We start from the raw sequence: 18,796 nt of genomic DNA, 5'->3' as shown, positions 1-18,796 counted from the left end.
GACCCGATAGGGAAAGAAAAGGAAGACAAAGAAATGACATCCTGCAAGTACTCCTAGTGCCAAGACAGTTCACCCCATATAGCTGCTGCCTGGATATTAAAAGAATATGCAGGAGGAAATTATACCTCAGACCAGCAAAAATTGGGTGCAGGCAGGTAGTCAAGGGTAGGGGTCAGGAGGCATGGGAGATTGGTGCCATCTTTTGTTATTTAATAAAGATGGAGGGGTTTGGGGCAGCTGCAGACTTTAGCTTTGGACCTTGAATGGGAGGGAGGGGGAGGGCCTACAATATTAGGAGTTAGCTGGATATGTTAGCAGCCTAACTCTAGACGTGCACCAGAACAGATCTAAAGTTATTTGGAAACATGTGCATACCTTCACATAACTTTACCACCTTTATTCTTTGGAATTTAACTGGTATAGTTTAAAGTTATCTGGGAACACATTTCCAAATAACTTTAGACCTGCTCTGGTGCACGACTAGGGTTAGACTACTAACATATCCAGCTAACTTCTAATCACCTGATCAGTTATTCACCTAACTCTGTCTTGTCCCGGAAGGTTCCCAACATACCCCTTTCTTCTCCAGCTTACAGTTAGAACTGGAGCAGTAAGGTCAATAAGGTAAAGCGGATAATGAAGCTGGACTAGACGCCCCCTGCTCGAATGCTTGCATAGCTCGTAGAATGGTGGATTTCATGTTGAGTACAGTGGTGGGGATAGTGTTTAAGTTGTCCACAGAGGCTGGCTGCTTGGCTGGGGAACAGAACCATGGATATGAAAACAGCAGCCAAGCAGCCAGCAGAATCATGAAAAGTTGTCAGCAGACCTGGAATGGTAGCAGATTGTTTCGAAACACAGGTCTGCATTGGCTAACAGCAACATTTGAATGGCGTTTGGGGAAAACTCCAAAGAAGTAGACAGCGTGAAGTTATATTGATAATTACTTTTTACGTGCATATATATAAAATATTTCATATTAGTGACTATAGTAAGGTCAATGATTATAATGGGGTACCAACTATAATAATATGGAGTGGTAGCCATGTATGAAGACCTCTATTCTATATTGAGTGCTAGATACAGTAGGGCTGGCAAAATTCACATATAAATAGAACTAGTTACAAAGTGATATTTAATTATTTATCATGTGAATCGGTACAGTTTGACACAGTTTGACAAAGTTAAAATAGGAAATCATGAATCCAAAGTCATTCCTCTTAACCAAGGAGTCCCACAAGGATCCTCCCTGTCATCCACCCTTTTTAATATTTACTTCCTTCCTCTCTGTCATCTCCTCTCCAGCCTCAAGCTACCCCACTTCATCTATGCAGACGATGTACAGATACTTATCCCTATCTCAGACACTCTCCCGAATGCCTTAAAAATCTGGAACTCCACGCTCCTCTCAGTCAACAAACTGCTAAATTCTATTCATCTTTCCCTTAACACCACTAAAACTGAAATTATGCTAATCACATCACCAAGCCACCACATCACGCCCCCCCCCTATCATCTCTCCCACAACCCTCCTTTCAGCTTTCCCAACATGCCAGAGACCTAGGGGTCATCATTGACAATAGCTTTAATCTAAAGATGTTCATCAGCAATACCCTAAAGGATGGCTTCTTCAAACTCCAAACCCTCAAAAAACTGAAACCTCTTCTACACCCGCACTGTACTTCAAGCAACAATTCTATCCAAACTTGACTACTGTAACTCCCTCCTCTTGGGGTTACCTAAGAATGTCACACAACCCTTACAAATTCTACAAAACACCACTGCTCGAATCATAACCAACACACGCAGAAATGAGCATATAACCCCCATACTCATGAACCTTCACTGGCTCCCTATTACTTCTCGTATTCAGAACAAATCCCTCTCTCTCATTCACAAAGCCCTTTACAACCCGGAAATGTACTGGCTTAACGGTTCCCTTAAATTCCACCAAGCCAAGAGACTCACAAGACACCAATATCATGCAACCATGCTAGCCCTCTCTCACAAAACCACCAAACTGGCCGCAACTAGAGCTCGTCTACTCTCTGTATCAGGACCAACCCTTTGGAACACTATACCAGTAGATCTACACCAAGAGGCTTGCCATAAAACATTTAAACGAAAACTCAAAACATGGCTTTTCACGAAGGCATTCAAATAGTACATATCACCAAAACGCACTCATTTTGCTCACCCTTTAATCTTCTTTGCCAACAAAACACTCTCCCTGCCATACAATGCCTCTACCCTCACCACCCCTCCTCTCCCGTGTCCCTGCCCCTAACAGATCCCTCAGTTCTAACTTTACGATCCCTCATAAGATAACTCCCTCTCTTAGTTGCTACCATCTTGGATTTTCAACTTCATGCCTTGACTTGCATATCTTCAATAATGTACACTTTGTATATAGTTTTATAATCATATATGCTATTTCCTCCCCAATGCATCTGTTGTAAATAGTTCCTTGCAATCTATGCAACTCCTCCTTTCCCTCCCCATGCAACCCTTTCAACTCTTCATCCCCCTCCCTATATGCAATATACAACCCCTATCCCCTATTCCATCCATCTTCATCCCCCCACTCCATCCCCCAATCATTTCTCTCAATACCATCTCAGTTATCCAACAACCTCTATTTAAGTCTCTCTATTTAAGCCTCGTTCATTGTATAGTTTATTTAATTTTATTTTATTCACTGTTTTCCTATAAGTTCTATGTAAAGCCTCTGTTTTGCTGATTTAGAAGTTATAATGTAAACCGAACTGATGTTACTCTACAAAGTCCGGTATATAAAAACCACAAATAAATAAATAAATAAATGTGGGGCCAATTCCCTGGGTGTGTGCTTGGAGGTAATTGGTTACACTAGAACTTTAAGTATTTAGGACTATTAAAAATGCACAAGCGGGTGGACACTTATCCAACTAAGTGTTTGATTCACCAATGGTTTTTCCTATAGACACAAAATAGGAGAAAGCAAATGTTGCTTACCTGTAATAGGTGTTCTCACAGGACAGCAGGATGTTAGTCCTCACATATGGGTGATATCATCAGGATGGAGCCCAATCACGGAAAACATCTGTCAAAGTTTCCAGAACTTTGACTGGCCCCTACTAGGCATGCCCAGCATGGCACTAACCCTGCAGCCAGCAGGGGTCCCCCTTCAGTCTTATTTGATAGCTACAGGCAGTGCCAAAAAAATAAAACAAGAAAACGTTACGAACCCAACACCGCGTTGCGGCGGGCGGGTTTCGTGAGGACTACCATCCTGCTGTCCTGTGAGAACACCTGTTACATGTAAGCAACATTTGCTTTCTGACAGGACAAGCAGGATGGTAGTCCTCACATATGGGTGAGTACCAAGCTGAGGATGTCCGAACATGCACCAAATGTACCCAATGTCGTGCAACAGACACAACAACAGGGGTGGAATTTTGGTAGAGGGCATCCTGAACCCCACCGGGCAGGCAGAAGGGTGTTGGTACGTCACGTTGGAAATAGGTTACGTAGGACAGATTGGCCGAAGATGGAATCCTGTCTTCCGGCTTTCTCCGAGCAATAGTGGGCTGCGAAAGTGTGGAGAGAGCTCCAGTTGGCAGCCCTGCAAATGTCAGGAAGCGGCACCGATCATAGGTGTGCTACTGAAGTCACCATGGCCCTCACAGAGTGTGCTTTAACACGGCCTTGGAAAGGAATGCCTGCTTGCTGATAGCAAAAGGATATGCAGTCCGCCAACCAGGAGGAGAGAGTCTGCTTACCCACAGGTTGCCCTAATTTGTTGGGATGGAAAGAGATGAATAACTGAGTGTTCTTCCTGTGGGCAACTGTACAGTCTAGGTAGAACGCTAGAGCCCGTTTACAGTTGAGGGTATGCAGAGCCTGTTCCCCTGGGTTGGAGTGGTGCCTGGGGAAGAAGATAGGTAGTATGATGGATTGATTAATGTGAAACTCCGAAACTACCTTAGGCAAAAACTTAGGGTGAGTGCGGAGTACCGCCCGGTCCTGCAGGAGTTTAGTGTAAGGCAGATAGGTAACTAGGGCCTGTAACTCACTAACCCTGCGAGCTGAAGTGATAGCCAAAAGGAAAATTACTTTCCATGTGAGACAGGAGTGAAGAGGTTCGAATGGTGGTTTCAGGAGCCGCCCGAGAACCAGATTAAGGTCCCAAGAAGGGACCGGAGGACGTAAAGGTGGCTTGATATGGAGCAAGCCCTTTAAAAAGCGTGTTACGGGGGGTTGTACTGATATAGGAACATCCCCAACACCTTTATGGAAGGCGGCTACCACACTGACATGCATTCTGATTGAAGATGTCTTTAAACCTGACTGACAAATGCCAGAGATAGTCCAAAAACCTTGGGATTGGACAGGAAAAGGGATCAAGGGATTGAGAAGAACACCATGATGTATACCTTTTCCATTTATAGGAATAAGACTTTCTTGTGGAAGGCTTCCGTGAAGCAATCAGGACACGAGAAACCGAATCTGAAAGGTTAAGTGGTTGAAGGATTAACCTTTCAACATCCATGCCGTCAGGGACAAGGCCTGAAGATTGGGATGGCGTAGACAGCCGTCGTTCTTAGTGATCAGAAGCGGGTGCGTTCCCAAGGGAATGTGCCTGCGGATGGAGAGATCCTGGAGTATGGGAAACCACACTTGGCGTGGCCAGTGAGATGCTATCAGGATCATGGTTCCCTTGTCCTGACGGAGCTTCACGAGAGTCTTCGAGAGAAGAGGAAGTGGAGGGAATGCATAAAGCAGATCGGCTGCCCACGAGAGGGAGAATGCATCTCTGGGTTGAGAGCGCTCGCTCAGAATGAGGGAGCAGTAATTGTCCACTTTGTGGTTCTGAGAGGACGCAAAGAGGTCTATTTGGGGATGACCCCATTGCTGGAAGAGAGAGGTCGCTACCGAGGGATTGAGAGACCACTCGTGTGGTTGGAAGACACGACTCAGTTTGTCTGCCAAGACACTGTGCACTCCCGGCAAATAGGTGGCCCTGAGGTACATCGAGTGGGAGAGCGCTTCCGCCCAAATCTGCGCAGCTTCCTCACACAGAAGGAAGGAGCCTGTGCCTCCCTGCTTGTTGATGTACCACATGGCCACCTGGTTGTCCGTCTGAATCAGGATGACGTGATTTGATAGGCAATCCTGAAAAGCTCTGAGAGCATATTGCATTGCTCGAAGCTCCAAGAAATTTATCTGGTGTTTGGCTTCCTCTGGAGACCAAAATCATTGTGACTGTAGATCGTTCACATGAGCTCCCCACCCGAGGTTCGAAGCATCGGTGGTGAGAATGAGTTGAGGATCTGGTAGGTGAAAAGGCAGTCCCTGGAGGAGATTGTTCTGATCTTTCCACCAGGCGAGAGACAGACGGAGTGCGTCGGTGATGTGGACAATGGTTGACAGAGGCTGAGTCGCTTGAATCCATTGTGACCTCAGAGTCCAATGTATGACTCTCATGGCCAGGCGGGCCATTGGTGTGAGATGGACTGAGGACGCCATGTGTCCGAGAAGGACAAGGAATTGCCGAGCTGTTGCTGTATACTGAGACTGCAACTGGTGAGCGAGGGACACGAGGGTTTGCACTCGTTGTTGAGGTAGAAAGGCTTTTGCCTGTAAGGTGTCCAAGTCTGCCCCAATGAACGACAAGGTTTGAGATGGGACTAAATAGGATTTTTCATAATTGACGAGAAATCCTAGAGAAATTAGAGTGTGTAGGGTCAAATCCAGGGACGATCAAGCGGCTTGCTGGGTTGGGGCCCTGATTAACCAGTCGTCTAGACAGGGGTAGACGTGAACACCTTTTTTCCTGAGAAAGTCTGCAACAACTACGAGACATTTGGTAAAGACTCGTGGTGCCGATGCTAGGCCGAATGGAAGCACTCGGTATTGATAGTACTTTGGGCCTACTAAAAACCTGAGGTACTTGCGATGAGCTGGAGATATCGCAGTGTGGGTGTATGCGTCCTGGAGGTCCAGAGAGCAGAGCCAGTCTCTTCTTTGTAGAAGAGGTAGAAGCGAGCCCAAGGTTACCATCTTGAACTTTTCTTGCTGTAGGTACTTGTTGAGGGCACGTAGGTCCAGGATTGGACGAAGCCCCCCGGATTTTTTGGGGATCAAAAAGTACCGGGAATAGAACCCTAGGCCTTGTTGCGAAAGAGGGAAAGGGTTCTATTGCTCTTAACTGGAGAAGAAGGGAAACCTCCTGCTCCAGAAGGATAGAGTGGTTGGTTACTCTCCACGCTTGTAGAGGTGGTGAGTCTGGTGGAAGAGCAAGAAAGTTTAGGTGGTAATCGTGAGCAATGATTGCTAGCACCCATTGGTCGGTTGTGACTGATTGCCACATGCTGTGAAAGTGGCACAATTGACCTCCCACTGGTATGCCTGGCAGAGGAATCAGGCTGCTGCTCTCCAAGGGAAAGTCAAAAACCTGAAGCAGGCCCCGGCTGGGGAGCTGCTTGTGGCTTTTGCTTCCGGGGCTGGCGAGGCTGAGATTTTTGATAAGGCCTTGTAACTCGGGACCTTGTTGGTGGAGGATAGTACTTCTTTGGGCAGAAGAATGACTTCTTAGAGTCCTTCTTGAAGGGCTGTCTAGAAGGGAAGTCAGAAGCTTTCGATGAGAGCTGTTTGAGGGTCTCATGATGGTCCTTTAATTTAGCCACTATTTGCTGAATCTGTTCACCGAACAGATTATCTCCTATACAGGGCAGGTCAGAGAGCCTGTCTTGTACTTCTGGGCGAAGGTCAGAAGACTTGAGCCAGGCCCAGCGTCTTGCCGAAATGGCAGTTGCAGACACTCTAGTGGAGGTGTCGAGGATATCGTAAGCTGTTCTTATCTCATGTTTTCCTGCCTCAAACCCCTTGTTGACAAGGATTTGAAGATGTTCTTGGAATTGGTCAGGCAGGGTTTCAGAGAAGTCCTGTATTTGTTTGAAAATGACCCTGTTGTATTGGGTCATGTACAGCTGGTAAGAAGCAATTCTGGAGATGAGCATGGCTCCTTGGAATACTCGTCGACCAATATTGTCTAGGAACTTGTGTTCCTTGACAGGAGGGGTAGAGGAGTGAGGCTTCGTCCTTTTTGCTTTCTTTTGAGCTGATTCCACCACAACTGAGTGGTGGTCGAGCTGAGATTTTTGAAAGCCAGGAGCTGACTGTACTAGATAGGTAGTGTCAGCCTTTCTGTGTACTGGGGCAATGGATCCAGGGTTTTCCCAGTTCTTTTTGAGGAGGTCAAGAAGAACTTGATGAATGGGAATAGAAGTGATTACTTTAGGGGCATCCAGGAACTGGAGAAGCACCATCATCTGGTGCCTATCATCTTGCTCCATCTGAAGCTGAAAAGGGACCAATTCCGACATTTCCTTCACAAAATTAATGAAAGAAAGGTCCTCTGGAGGAGAACGCTTTCTACTTTCAGTAGGAGAAGGAGGTAAAGGTAAGTCATCGGTGTCTTTGGAAGTATCATCACCCCAGGTGTCATAAGGATCAGCAGGCTGACCTGTAGGACGAGAAGGGGGTTGGATACCCGAAGGGCCCGGCTGAGGCTCAGAGAAAATCGAAGGAATCACCGGGGGCACCGTGGACACCCTGGGGGGTATCCGTGCTGGCATCGATGGCGCCGATGTGCGTATCGCCCCCGATGAATGAATCGGTGGCGAGGGACGACATGGCATCGATGGCTGAGGCAATACCCCTGAAGGAGAAATGCGAAACGGTGTTTCTCCTCCTGATGAAGCTGTAATCGGGGAGCGCACCAGAGCCTTCGGAGACCTGGGAATCACCGGTGGAAGGGCAGTCATGAGCACTTCCATCCGGGATAGCAGCGGTGCCAGCGCTACTGGAATCGGGTCGGTGACCGGTTCCACTCTCGGTGCCGGTGCCGGAGGAACCTGGAGCTGTTGCATCGCTTGTCGATGGCCTACTGGACCAGCCGGTCCAGTTCTTCTCGGAAACCTGGGGCAATCAGCCCCGGCTCGGTGACGGAAGAGGGAAGCTGAGACACAGTCAGAGGGACCACCTTTACAGGCGGAATCGCGACTCCCAAACCCCGATCGGGTGAGGGTTGCCTCGATGTCCTGGTCGCAGGAGTGGTCGGTGCCGTTCCTGGACGGGGCTTCTTCGATGGTGGCTCGGATGGTTGCGAGGTTGATGATTTTGCTCCCTCTACGGTCTGAGACTTACGATGCCGGTGGCGATGTTTATCCCTACGATCCCCTCGATCTTGAGGGGGAGAAATGGGAGTCGATGGCCGTGACTATGTCGACGGCGGGCGGTCATCGGACGGTTGTCTATGCTGGTGCGACTTCGATGGAGCCGGTTCCGATGACGTCGATGTGATGGACTGCATCGGGCTGTGAGCGCGGAAAAGGAGTCCCATCTTCTCCATTCTGGCTTTGAGACCTTTTGGTGTCATGAGGGCACATTTGGTGCAAGTCAGGACATCATGCTCACGGCCTAAATACATTACACAGACTCCATGAGGGTCTGTGATGGACGTGGTGCGAGTACAGTCCGGACACCGACGAAACCCCGACGCCATGGCCATAGAAAAATCGAGCCGCGGTACGATTAATGGCCAGTAGGCCACGAGGGCCAAACTCGACGGTAATCGACGAAAAATGGTGAAAAACTTACCAGAGTACCGCGGCCTGAGAAAAGTTAGAGGAGGGACCCCTGTGGGGCAATTTAAGTTTAATTAACTCTGTGAGGAAAATTCCTGTCAGGAATCTCTTCAGAGCTCCTAAACCGTGAGGCTACTGCTGCGCGGAAAAAAGAAGACTGAGGGGGACCCCTGCTGGCTGCAGGGTTAGTGCCATGCTGGGCATGCCCAGTAGGGGCCAGTCAAAGTTCTGGAAACTTTGACAGACGTTTTCCGTGATTGGGCTCCATCCTGATGATGTCACCCATATGTGAGGACTACCATCCTGCTTGTCCTGTGAGAAAGCAGAGTTGCTTACCTGTAACAAGTGTTCTCACAGGACAGCAGGATGTTAGTCCTCACATATGGGTGACATCATCAGGATGGAGCCCAATCACAGAACACTTTTGTCAAAGTTTCTAGAACTTTGACTGGCACCTACTGGGTATGCCCAGCAATGCACTGACCCTGCAACCAGCAGGGATCCCCCTTCAGTCTCGTCTTATAGTAAAAAGTAAGTGCGAAAAATAAAATAAGAAAACGTACACGAATCCAACTTCGTGGGGTGGCGGGCGAGTTTCGTGATGACTAACATCCTGCTGTCCTGTGAGAACACCTGTTACAGGTAAACAACTCTGCTTTCTCACAGGACAAGCAGGATGGTAGTCCTCAAATATGGGCAAGTACCGAGCTGAGGATGCCTGAGCAATGCACCAAATGCACCCAAAGACATGCAACAGGCACAACAACAGGGGTGGAAATTTGGTTAGGAGGGTGGTCGGTGGAAGGATGTTGGGAAGTTAAACTGAAAACAAGTTGCATAGAACAGACTGGCCAAAGATTGAATCCTGTGTGGCAGCCTTATCTAAGCAATAATGGGCTACGAAAGTATGGAGAGAACTCCAGGTAGCAGCCTTACAAATATCAGCAAGCGGCACCGACTGGAGGTGCACTACTGATGTCGCCATGGCCCTAACCGAGTGTGCTTTTACACGGTCTTGTAGCGGAATGCCTGCTTGCTGGTAGTAAAAAGAAATGCATTCCGCCAGCCAGGAGGAGAGGGTCTGCTTTCCCACAGGATTTCCCAATTTGATGTTATCAAAAGAAACAAACATAAGAACATAAGAAAATGCTATACTGGGCCAGACCAAGGGTCCATTAAGCCCAGCATCCTGTTTCCAACAGTGGCCAATCCAGGCCATAAGAACCTGGCAAGTACCCAAAAACTAAGTCTATTCCATGTTACAATTGAGTGGATTTCCTGTGGGCTGACATGCGGTCCAGATAGAAAGCTAGAGCACGTTTACAGTCTAAAGAATGTAGAGCCTGTTCTCCTGGGTTCGAATAGGGCCTGGGAAAAAAGATAGGTAGGATAATAGATTGGTTAATATGAAATTCCAACACTAACTTCGGCAAAAATTTAGCATGCAGAATTTTAGTGTAAGGCGGGTAGGTAACTAAAGCCTGTAATTCACTAACTCTGCGAGTGAATATGATTTCAAGAAGAAAAACTACCATCCAGGTGAGATAGTGGAGATCACAGGAGTGGAGAGGCTCAAACGGAGGTTTCATGAGCCATCCCAAAACCACATTAAGGTCCCAAGCAGAAGCAGAAGGGCGCAGTTGAGGTTTTAAATGGAGGAAGCCTCTCATGAAACGTGATACTAAGGGTTGTGTTGAAATGGAGACATCTCCTATACCCTTACGATACGCTGACACTGCACTAACATGCACTCTGATAGAGGAAGTTTTTAGGCCTAACTCTGACAGGTGCCAGAGGTAGTCTAGGAACCTTGCAGTGGAACAAGTGAAGGGATCTATAGACATGGAAGTGCAGCAGACCGTAAACCTCTTCCATTTAGAGCGATAAGAGCTTCTCGTTGAAGGCTTTCGTGAAGCCACCAGGACTCGGAATACCGACTCGGAAAGGTTAAGAGGTTGGAGTATTAACCTTTCAACATCCAGGCCATCAGAGACAGAGCCTGGAGGTTGGGGTGATGCAGACACCCTTCGTTCTGAGTTATTAGAAGGGGATCCTTCCCCAGAGGAATGTGCCGGCATACTGATAGGTCCTGGAGGATTGGAAACCACACCTGGCGTGGCCAGTGGGGAGCTCTCATGATCATTAATCCCTTGTCCTGCCGGAGCTTCACGAGAGTCTTTGAAATGAGAGGAAGTGGAGGCTACGCATAAAGGAGAACGTTGGCCCAAGAGAGGGTGAAGGCATCTCTTGGTTGTGAGTGGTGGCTGCGAGTTAGACAGCAGAAGTTGTCTACTTTGTGGCTGTGGACTGACGCAAAGAGATCTTTGTGAGGGTAACCCCAGCGTTGGAATATCATGTCCGCTATCGTGGGGTTGAAAGACCACTCGTGCAGATGGAAAGTGCGACTCAGCTTGTCTGCCAAAAGATTGTCCACTCCCTGCAAGTAAGTTGCTTTGAGGTACATCGAGCGGGACAGGGCCCATGCCCATATCTGTGTAGATTCCGTTCCCCCTTGTTTGTTGATGTACCACATCGCAACCTGATTGTCGGTTTGAATCAGGATGGCTTTGTTTGATAGGCAAACCTGAAAAGCCTGGAGGGCATATCTGATTGCCTGTAGCTCCAGGAAATTTATCTGTATTTGGCTTCCTCTGGAGAGTCTGAGTCTGCAGGTTGCCTACATGTGCACCCCACCCAAGGTTGGATGCATCTGTTGTTAAGGTAATTTGAGGTTCTGGAGCCTGAAATGGAAGGCCTTGAATAAGATTGGAGTGATGTATCCACCAGGCTAGTGACAGATGGAGCTGTTTGGTAACCTGGATAATGCTGGACATTGGCTGACAAGCTTGCATCCACTGGTATTTTAAGGTTCACTGCATCACTCTCATGGCTAGGCGAGCCATCGGAGTGACATGCACCAAGGACACCATGTGACCCAGCAGTATGAGGAATTGACAAGCAGTTGAAGATACTCGAGTCTGTAGGTGATGCGCCATAGATGCTATGGTGAAAGCGTGATCCTGGGGGAGGAAGGCTTTCGCCTGTATAGTGTTTAGGTCGGCCCCTATAAAGGATAGGGTTTGGGATGGAACTATCTTGGATTTGGGATAGTTGATTAGAAACCTTAAGGAGATCGGGGTGTGGATAGTGAGATGCAGGAAGGCTAGTGTGCCCTGCTGACTCGGAGCCCTTATCAACTAATCGTCAAGATAAGGGTAGACATGCACACCCTGATTCCTGAGGAAGGCTGCGACCACCACCAGGCACTTGGTAAATACTCATGGAGCAGACGCTAGGCTGAATGGTAATACACGGTACTGGCAGTGATAAGGGCCGACCAGGAATCGCAGGTACTTGCGATGAGATGAAGTAATTGAGATGTGTGTGTAAGCGTCTTGGAGATCTAGAGCGCATAGCCAATCTCCTCTTTGTAGAAGAGGAAGTAGAGAGCCCAAGGTTACCATTTTGAATTTTTCTCTCTGCAAAAATTTGTTTAGGGCGCGGAGGTCCAGTATCGAGCATACGCCACCTGACATTTTTGGTATTAGAAAATACCGGGAAAAAAAACCCTTGCCCCTGCTGGGAGAGGGGCACTGGTTCTATTGCTCGGGATTTGAGGAGGGATGAAACCTCCTGTTCAAGCAAGGGAGAGTGGTTGCACTGTATGCCAAACGCTGCTGAAGTGGCAGAGCCGACCACCGACTGGTATGGATGGAAGAGGAGGTTGGCTTACACTCTCTAGGAAGGAGTCAAAACCCTGACGCTGGTCCAGGCTGAGAAGCTGACTGAGACCTTTGAGGCCAAGTCTGCCTGGATTGACCTTTTTGGTAAGGTCTGGAAGGGCATCCTCTAGAAGCCAGAGGATAAAATGTCCTTGACTTGTAGGCCGACCACTTAGAGTCACGCCTGAAAGTTCTCTTAGGGGCAGAAGGAAACTCAGACGGCATGGAAGAAAGCTGGTGCGGCGTTTCATGGTGGTCCTTTAACTGCGCCACGGTCTCTCGGATCTTTTCCCCGAAGAGATTATCACCCACACAGGGTAGATCTGCTAACCTGTCTTGGACTTCTGGTCTTAAGTCCAAGGATTTCAGCCAGGCCCATCTTCTTGCACTAATCCCCACTGCAGACACTCTAGAGGTAGTGTCAAAGATATCATACGCAGCGCGGACCTCGTGCTTTCCAGCATCCAGACCTTTTTGAGCCAGAGTATGAAGTTGAGCCTGGTGTTGCTCTGGTAAAGAAGCAGAGAAATCCTGGATCCTCTTAAAAAGGTCTCTGTTATACTGGGTCATGTATAACTGGTAAGAGGCAATGCGAGATATGAGCATTCAGCCAAGGAAGACAAGCCTGCCAAAAGCATCCAGGGATTTTTGTTCCTTTCCTGGAGGTATGGAGGAATGAGGTTTTGAACGTCGTGCCTTCTTCTGGGCTGATTCAACAACAACAGAGTGATGATCCAACTGGACTTTTGGAACCCAGGAACTGCACAAGATAGATGGCATCTGTCTTGCAGTTGACAGGTGGAACCGAACATGGGTGTTCCCAGTTTTTCTTCAGGAGATCAAGCAGGATTTCATGAATAGGTATAGACATTATTTCCTTAAAAGCATCTAGAAATTGGAGTACTTCCAGCATCTTGTGCCTAGAGTCCTCTTTTGTCTGAAGTTAAAAAGGAATGGTTTCAGACATTTCCTTGATGAAATTAATAAAAGACAGATCTTCTGGTGGAGAACGTCGTCTTTCATCTGGGGGAGAGAGAGCTCTGATGGTAGATCATCTGTATCTTGGGACAAATCATCGGTCCAAGGATCATAGGGCTGATCTCCAGCACCTATTGGGTCTCCAGGGGGAGAAATGGTGCTAATCCTGAAGGACCAGGCCTATCAAACGGGACATGATAGTGTTCACTCTCATTTAACAACTAACATTGATTAAACTATGTTACCGAACATTATGGCACCTGTGTAAACTGATAGAGGTTAATAGCATTTCTTTTGTGCCTTACTGTAAACCGTTGTGACGGTACCCACCTTAACGACGGTATAGAAAAAGTTTTAAATAAATAAATAAATAGGCATCGGTGGTGGCACCGACGGCATCGATGGAGGCACCGACGGCCTCAAAGGAGGCATCGACGGAGGCACCAACAGCATCGATGGAAGAACCGACGGTATCGATGGAGGCACCGAGGGGACTAGTGACATCGATGGATGAATCAGTGGTAAAATCCCACACGGTGGAATGGGTATCGGTGTTTTCTCATCATCCGATGATAATGGAATTGGTGTGGAAGGCACTGGAGCTACCGGTGCTCTTGGGTCCATCGGTGGAAGGGCACCAATCAATGCATCCAGTCTACCCAGTAGCGGTGCGAGCGCTACGGGAATCGGATTGGTTACCAGCTTGGGGACAAGTACCGGCGTCGATGGAGGTTGGAAGCCCTGAAGTGCTTTACCGATGGCCTCTTGGATCATCCAATCCAATTCCTTACAGAAGCCTGGGACATGGAACCCCGGCACCGGAGTGGGAAGCGGCACTGGCGTAGCCGGAGGGTTCACCGGTGAAGGTGGAATCGCGGATCTCGGCACCACTGAAGGTGGGGAACGCCTCTTTCTTTTTTCAGCCTTTTCTGGACGGGGCTTCTTTGTCGGTGGCTCTGTCGACATCGATGCCGAGGACTTGCCTGGATTGGTGGACTGAACCGTGCGATGACGGTGTCAACGTTTTTCACGATGATCTCCTCGGTCCTTTTCTTGAGGAGGCAAGGAGGGAATCGACACCCTTGGAATTGTCAATGCCGGTCGGGCAGCAGCGGTGTCCCGGTGCTGGCGAGAGGTCGATGGCACCGGCTCGGATGAAGTTGAAGCTATCGATGGAGTCGGAGTTTCTGATTGAAAGAGAAACTACATTTTCTCTAAACGAGCCTTACGGCCCTTCGGTGTCATTTGGGTACATTTGGTGCAAGTTAGGACATCGTGGTCGGACCCCAAACACATAACACAGACCCAGTGCGGGTCAGTGATGGACATTGTTCGAGTACAGTCGGGGCACCAACGAAAACCTGACACAATGACTCTAACAAAAATTTAGCTGCGGTGCAGTTGATGGCCAGTAGGCCCCGAAGGGATAACTCAACGGGAATCGACTGCAACAAGGGTAAAACCTTACCTTTCGACTGCGGAGTATGGATATCGATAGGGGGACTCCTATGGGGTAGAATTTTTTTGAAATTTGAAAGAAGTTCTGTGAGGAAAATATCTGTCAGGAATCTCAAGAGAGCTCCTTAACCCACGTGGCTACTGCTGCAAGGAAAAAAGAAGACTGAAGGGGACCCCTGCTGAAATCAGGGTCAGTGCATTGCTAGGCATGCCCAGTAGGTACCAGTCAAAGTTCTAGAAACTTTGACAAAAGTGTTCCATGACTGGGCTCCATCCTGATGATGTCACCCATATGTGAGGACTAACATCCTGCTTGTCCTGTGAGAAAAGCCTTAATGAATGTAGATCTAAACTATTTTGTATTATTTCTACTTCATTTTGTAAGGAATTCTGGAATATATTTTTCACTTGGCAGTTGTGGAGTAGGATGTGTGGATACACAGAACAAACAATGGTTTAAAGAATTTTACTTCCAGGCTATAAGCAACAAAAGGTGACCATTTTAGAAGGTGATGTAGACTTTCTATGGCAATATATACTGTACTTACATTGCAGTCCATCATGAAAATAGCCATGAAAACTCACAGTGGTGTGATTGTGATAAGAGAATCCCTAATGATCCTTTAGGCTACACTGTTTGGAGCTTTGGCTCCTGGTAGAGTCACCCTTGGTATATAGGCTGATATACAGGAGCCTGTGGCTAACTGTGATTTTATGGCCATTTCCCTCTCTTTAATGGAGATGAGGATGTGCCATGTACCAACTGACCAATGCTTCTAGACTAATATGCTTCAGAACAGATCCTGTATTTTTCTCAGATTCCTTGCCATTGCTTCTGATTAAGCATTGTGTGGTAACTAGCGCACAACAACTTTCTCAAGTTAACTTCTTCATGCATGTGTGTTCACCTTGAACATTGCACTGTACTTGAACATAAAAGCCCCTACAAGTATGGTCTGCTAGCTAGTGTAATATATTCCATTTACTCCTGAATACAGATTTAAATAAAGATAAACTACATTTTACAGTCAAGAATAAATGAAAAATGTTTTTAAAAAACAGAACCACATAAAATGGCAGAAAGACAGACTTCCTCTTCTAGGTTTTGAGCATCATTGTAATTAAGACAATTCTCACTAAGATTTCCATAAAGCCATGGATTTACTTAAGTATCTCAGTCAGAATAGCTATTTCAATAGTTCAATCTCTGAGCAAAATACTTTTTATTTGTTTTACAAGTCAATATATTACCTAAAAATAGGAAAGTAAAATTAAAATCAGTAGAAAGAGATATGCAAGTGATTTTGCCTTAGGAATAGGGAGTGAGAAGGTTTGATTTTAATTGCTTACAATTTTGTAAATGCAACAGATATAGTATGCTACCATTTATGGACATTAGGAACAATTGCTTTTTATTCTTTTTTTTAATAAAAAAACAAATCATTTTTCTGCAGATATGAATTTGGAATTGCCTTGTTTATTGGATGGGCTGGAGCAGTACTTTGCTTAATTGGTGGGAGCATTTTCTGCTGTTCCATGGCTGAAAGAAGTAAAATCCAAAGGTATGAAACATGTTGATGAACTGATTATCTACAGCAGAGCTTCCCAAACTGTGGGTCGGGACCCCAAACAGGGTCACAAAACCTCCAGCCCGGATCTCAAGTGCCTCAAAGAGCAGTCCTCTCCAGACATCACCAGCAACAGAAGTAGTGGAAATCAGCATGGGATCTTTGAGCTAGCATGCACTCTCGGGTCCTGCAATGGTCCCGTCCTCGCTTGAGTTTCCACATTAACAGGAAGCCATGTGTGAGGAGGGACTGGGGCCACTGTAGAGCCCATGAGCTTTTACTGGCTCACAGATCCTGTATTGACTTTCATTACTAATGCTGCTCCAGTTGCAGTTCAATATCAGGCATTGGACAAGCCACTGGGGAAGAGTGGGCAGAGTGTACACAGATCTGTGCAGGTTGTCACTTCTTCTCTAGTCTCTCCCATCGCCGAACTTACCTAAGAGAAAAATGTTGCCCCTGTCATCAACCTGCCCTCTTTTCCCATTAGCTGTCATCCACTTATTGCCTGAGGCCCAAAGGAAAATGTTGCTGCTGATCCTAGTCAAGGAGATGTGTGGATGGGGCTGTTTGAAGGGAGGGATCAGATACAGGAAGAGTTTGAGGGGTGGATCAGTGGGAGAGGGATTGGCTGTGGAAGGTGAGAGAGGGATGCAAGAGAGGAGCAAGTGGTGAGAGTATCAACTGGGGAGGTATGTGAGAAAAGAGAGAGGAAGGGGATGACAGATGAACAATTGGGGTTACAAAAATGGCTTGGAGGTGAGAGAAGTTCAGTGGGGAAGATGTAAAAAGCTGGAGTGGGTGAGCGAGCGGCTAGGCTAGGAAGGGGAGAGGAACTGGGGGATGGAAGAGGGGATCAGCTGGAGGGGTAGAGGTTGAGAGGCCCTCTGGAGGGGGATGAAGATTGAGAGAGGGGTTCAGTTGGAGTGCAGGAATGGTGAATGGAGGGATTGTTGGAGGCAAACTACACCTTCACTAATTAGGTTTGGTTGTCCTCTGGGGTCGTGTGAATTTTCAAGTGCTAAAATGGGGTCACATTGGCTAAAAGTTTGGGAAACCCTGATCTACAGAGCTAAAACAATTAAGCTTAGTAAATGCGGTCATGTGAACACCCAGATTTGCCCTCCAACTGTGGCTTCTGCTGCTTTGAATGGCTAGAGCAGATACTTTTATTGAGAAATCTGTCCAAGCCCTGGGAGAAGAACATTTGTCATCTACAGTCTCAGTCTTTATCCCTAAACTTCAGATGCTCAGGAGAAGAAGTCTACACAGGGGTTGATCAGACGACTATCATAAACGTTTTTTTTTTTAATAGTAGGTGATTTAAGCCTCACATTTTTGGGCAGGGTCAAAACAGTTTTGTGTCCCCAAGAGGGTCAATGGAAGAGTGTTAGCCCCCGTATTGTAATGTCCTCAATTTTAAATAAAAGGCCAAGAAGGGACTTGCCTCAGCTCATGTTTCAGATCTTCCACTTGGATCTTAACCCTAAAGACTTATGAGCAAGTCAGTGAGGAATAGATGATATTTAAAGTTCAGAGAAGACATCGTCACACATTATGGATCTCTGGTGTTGTAGCCAGGGTCTTCTCACTTAAGGGTAAGTTTCTGTTAGATTCAAATAGACCAAGACAGAAAATGTAAACAATTTAACATTTTCCTTCAGCAATGCCTGCTTGGGAAATGCATGTGTTGATAACTTATATGCCTGTGATTTGTAGGATTATAAAGGTCTTAGTCTCTTTAACAAAATACACTTTATAGGTAATAAAGTCAATAGTTATGGAATTTGTTTTCCTCAGGAGGGAACAATAAAAATATATGTTCCATCTAACAGGCAACAATGACATACAATCTATTTGTTCTATTTATCAATGGAATTTGTATTTCAAAAAAATCAGGCAGCCATTTTGTTATTTTTAAATTGTTTTTTATGATATCTTCCACAGAGAACCTCTGTAGAAATTGCTCCCCTCAGTCACTGATTTTGTGACATTTGCTCAGACTTGACTCATCAGCTTTAGTGATATATTAAATCTTATTTCCAGATTAGTTGTAAAAATCCTAAAACGAACTCTGTACAATGCCTTGTAGCAGTTTACTAAATCAATAAAGTGAAGGATTTTAAATAATACAATCCAAGTAAATAATATTAATTAAGAAGGTACAGTTTGGGAGGGCACTCTCGCGGAGCAACCAAGATGGCTACTTGATCTGATCGTTCAAGATCCTTTCTTGAATTTACTGCGCTCACCAAACTTTAATTGAGATTGCCTTTGGTAATCGCTATTTCACAGCAGCTGAGGATGTCTGGCTCCAAACTGGGGAAAACTGAAACAGCTTTTGCGGCTGCTGCCAGCACAAAACGCTCCAAGCCAGATCCCCTGTCACTGGAGAAAAAGACGCACACAAAGCCTATGACATCTGCTGAACTGGTTCTCA

General features: G+C 46.6%; 1 protein-coding gene across 7 annotated transcripts in view; it reads left to right on the top strand.

Moving 5' to 3' along the window:
* CLDN10 (claudin 10) overlaps positions 1–18,796 on the top strand; it is a 259,036-nt gene that overhangs the window by 229,738 nt on the left and 10,502 nt on the right. For all 7 annotated transcript variants that reach the window (XM_029604734.1, XM_029604728.1, XM_029604733.1 and 4 more), the window contains one exon: positions 16,243–16,350. In XM_029604734.1, coding sequence (XP_029460594.1) covers positions 16,243–16,350 — 108 coding nt within the window. The remainder of the gene's footprint in view (positions 1–16,242; positions 16,351–18,796) is intronic.

Source organism: Rhinatrema bivittatum, chromosome 5 (assembly GCF_901001135.1).
Source record: "Rhinatrema bivittatum chromosome 5, aRhiBiv1.1, whole genome shotgun sequence".
Classification (NCBI taxonomy): Eukaryota; Metazoa; Chordata; class Amphibia; order Gymnophiona; family Rhinatrematidae; genus Rhinatrema; species Rhinatrema bivittatum.
This window is presented reverse-complemented; position numbering and strand designations above follow the sequence as displayed.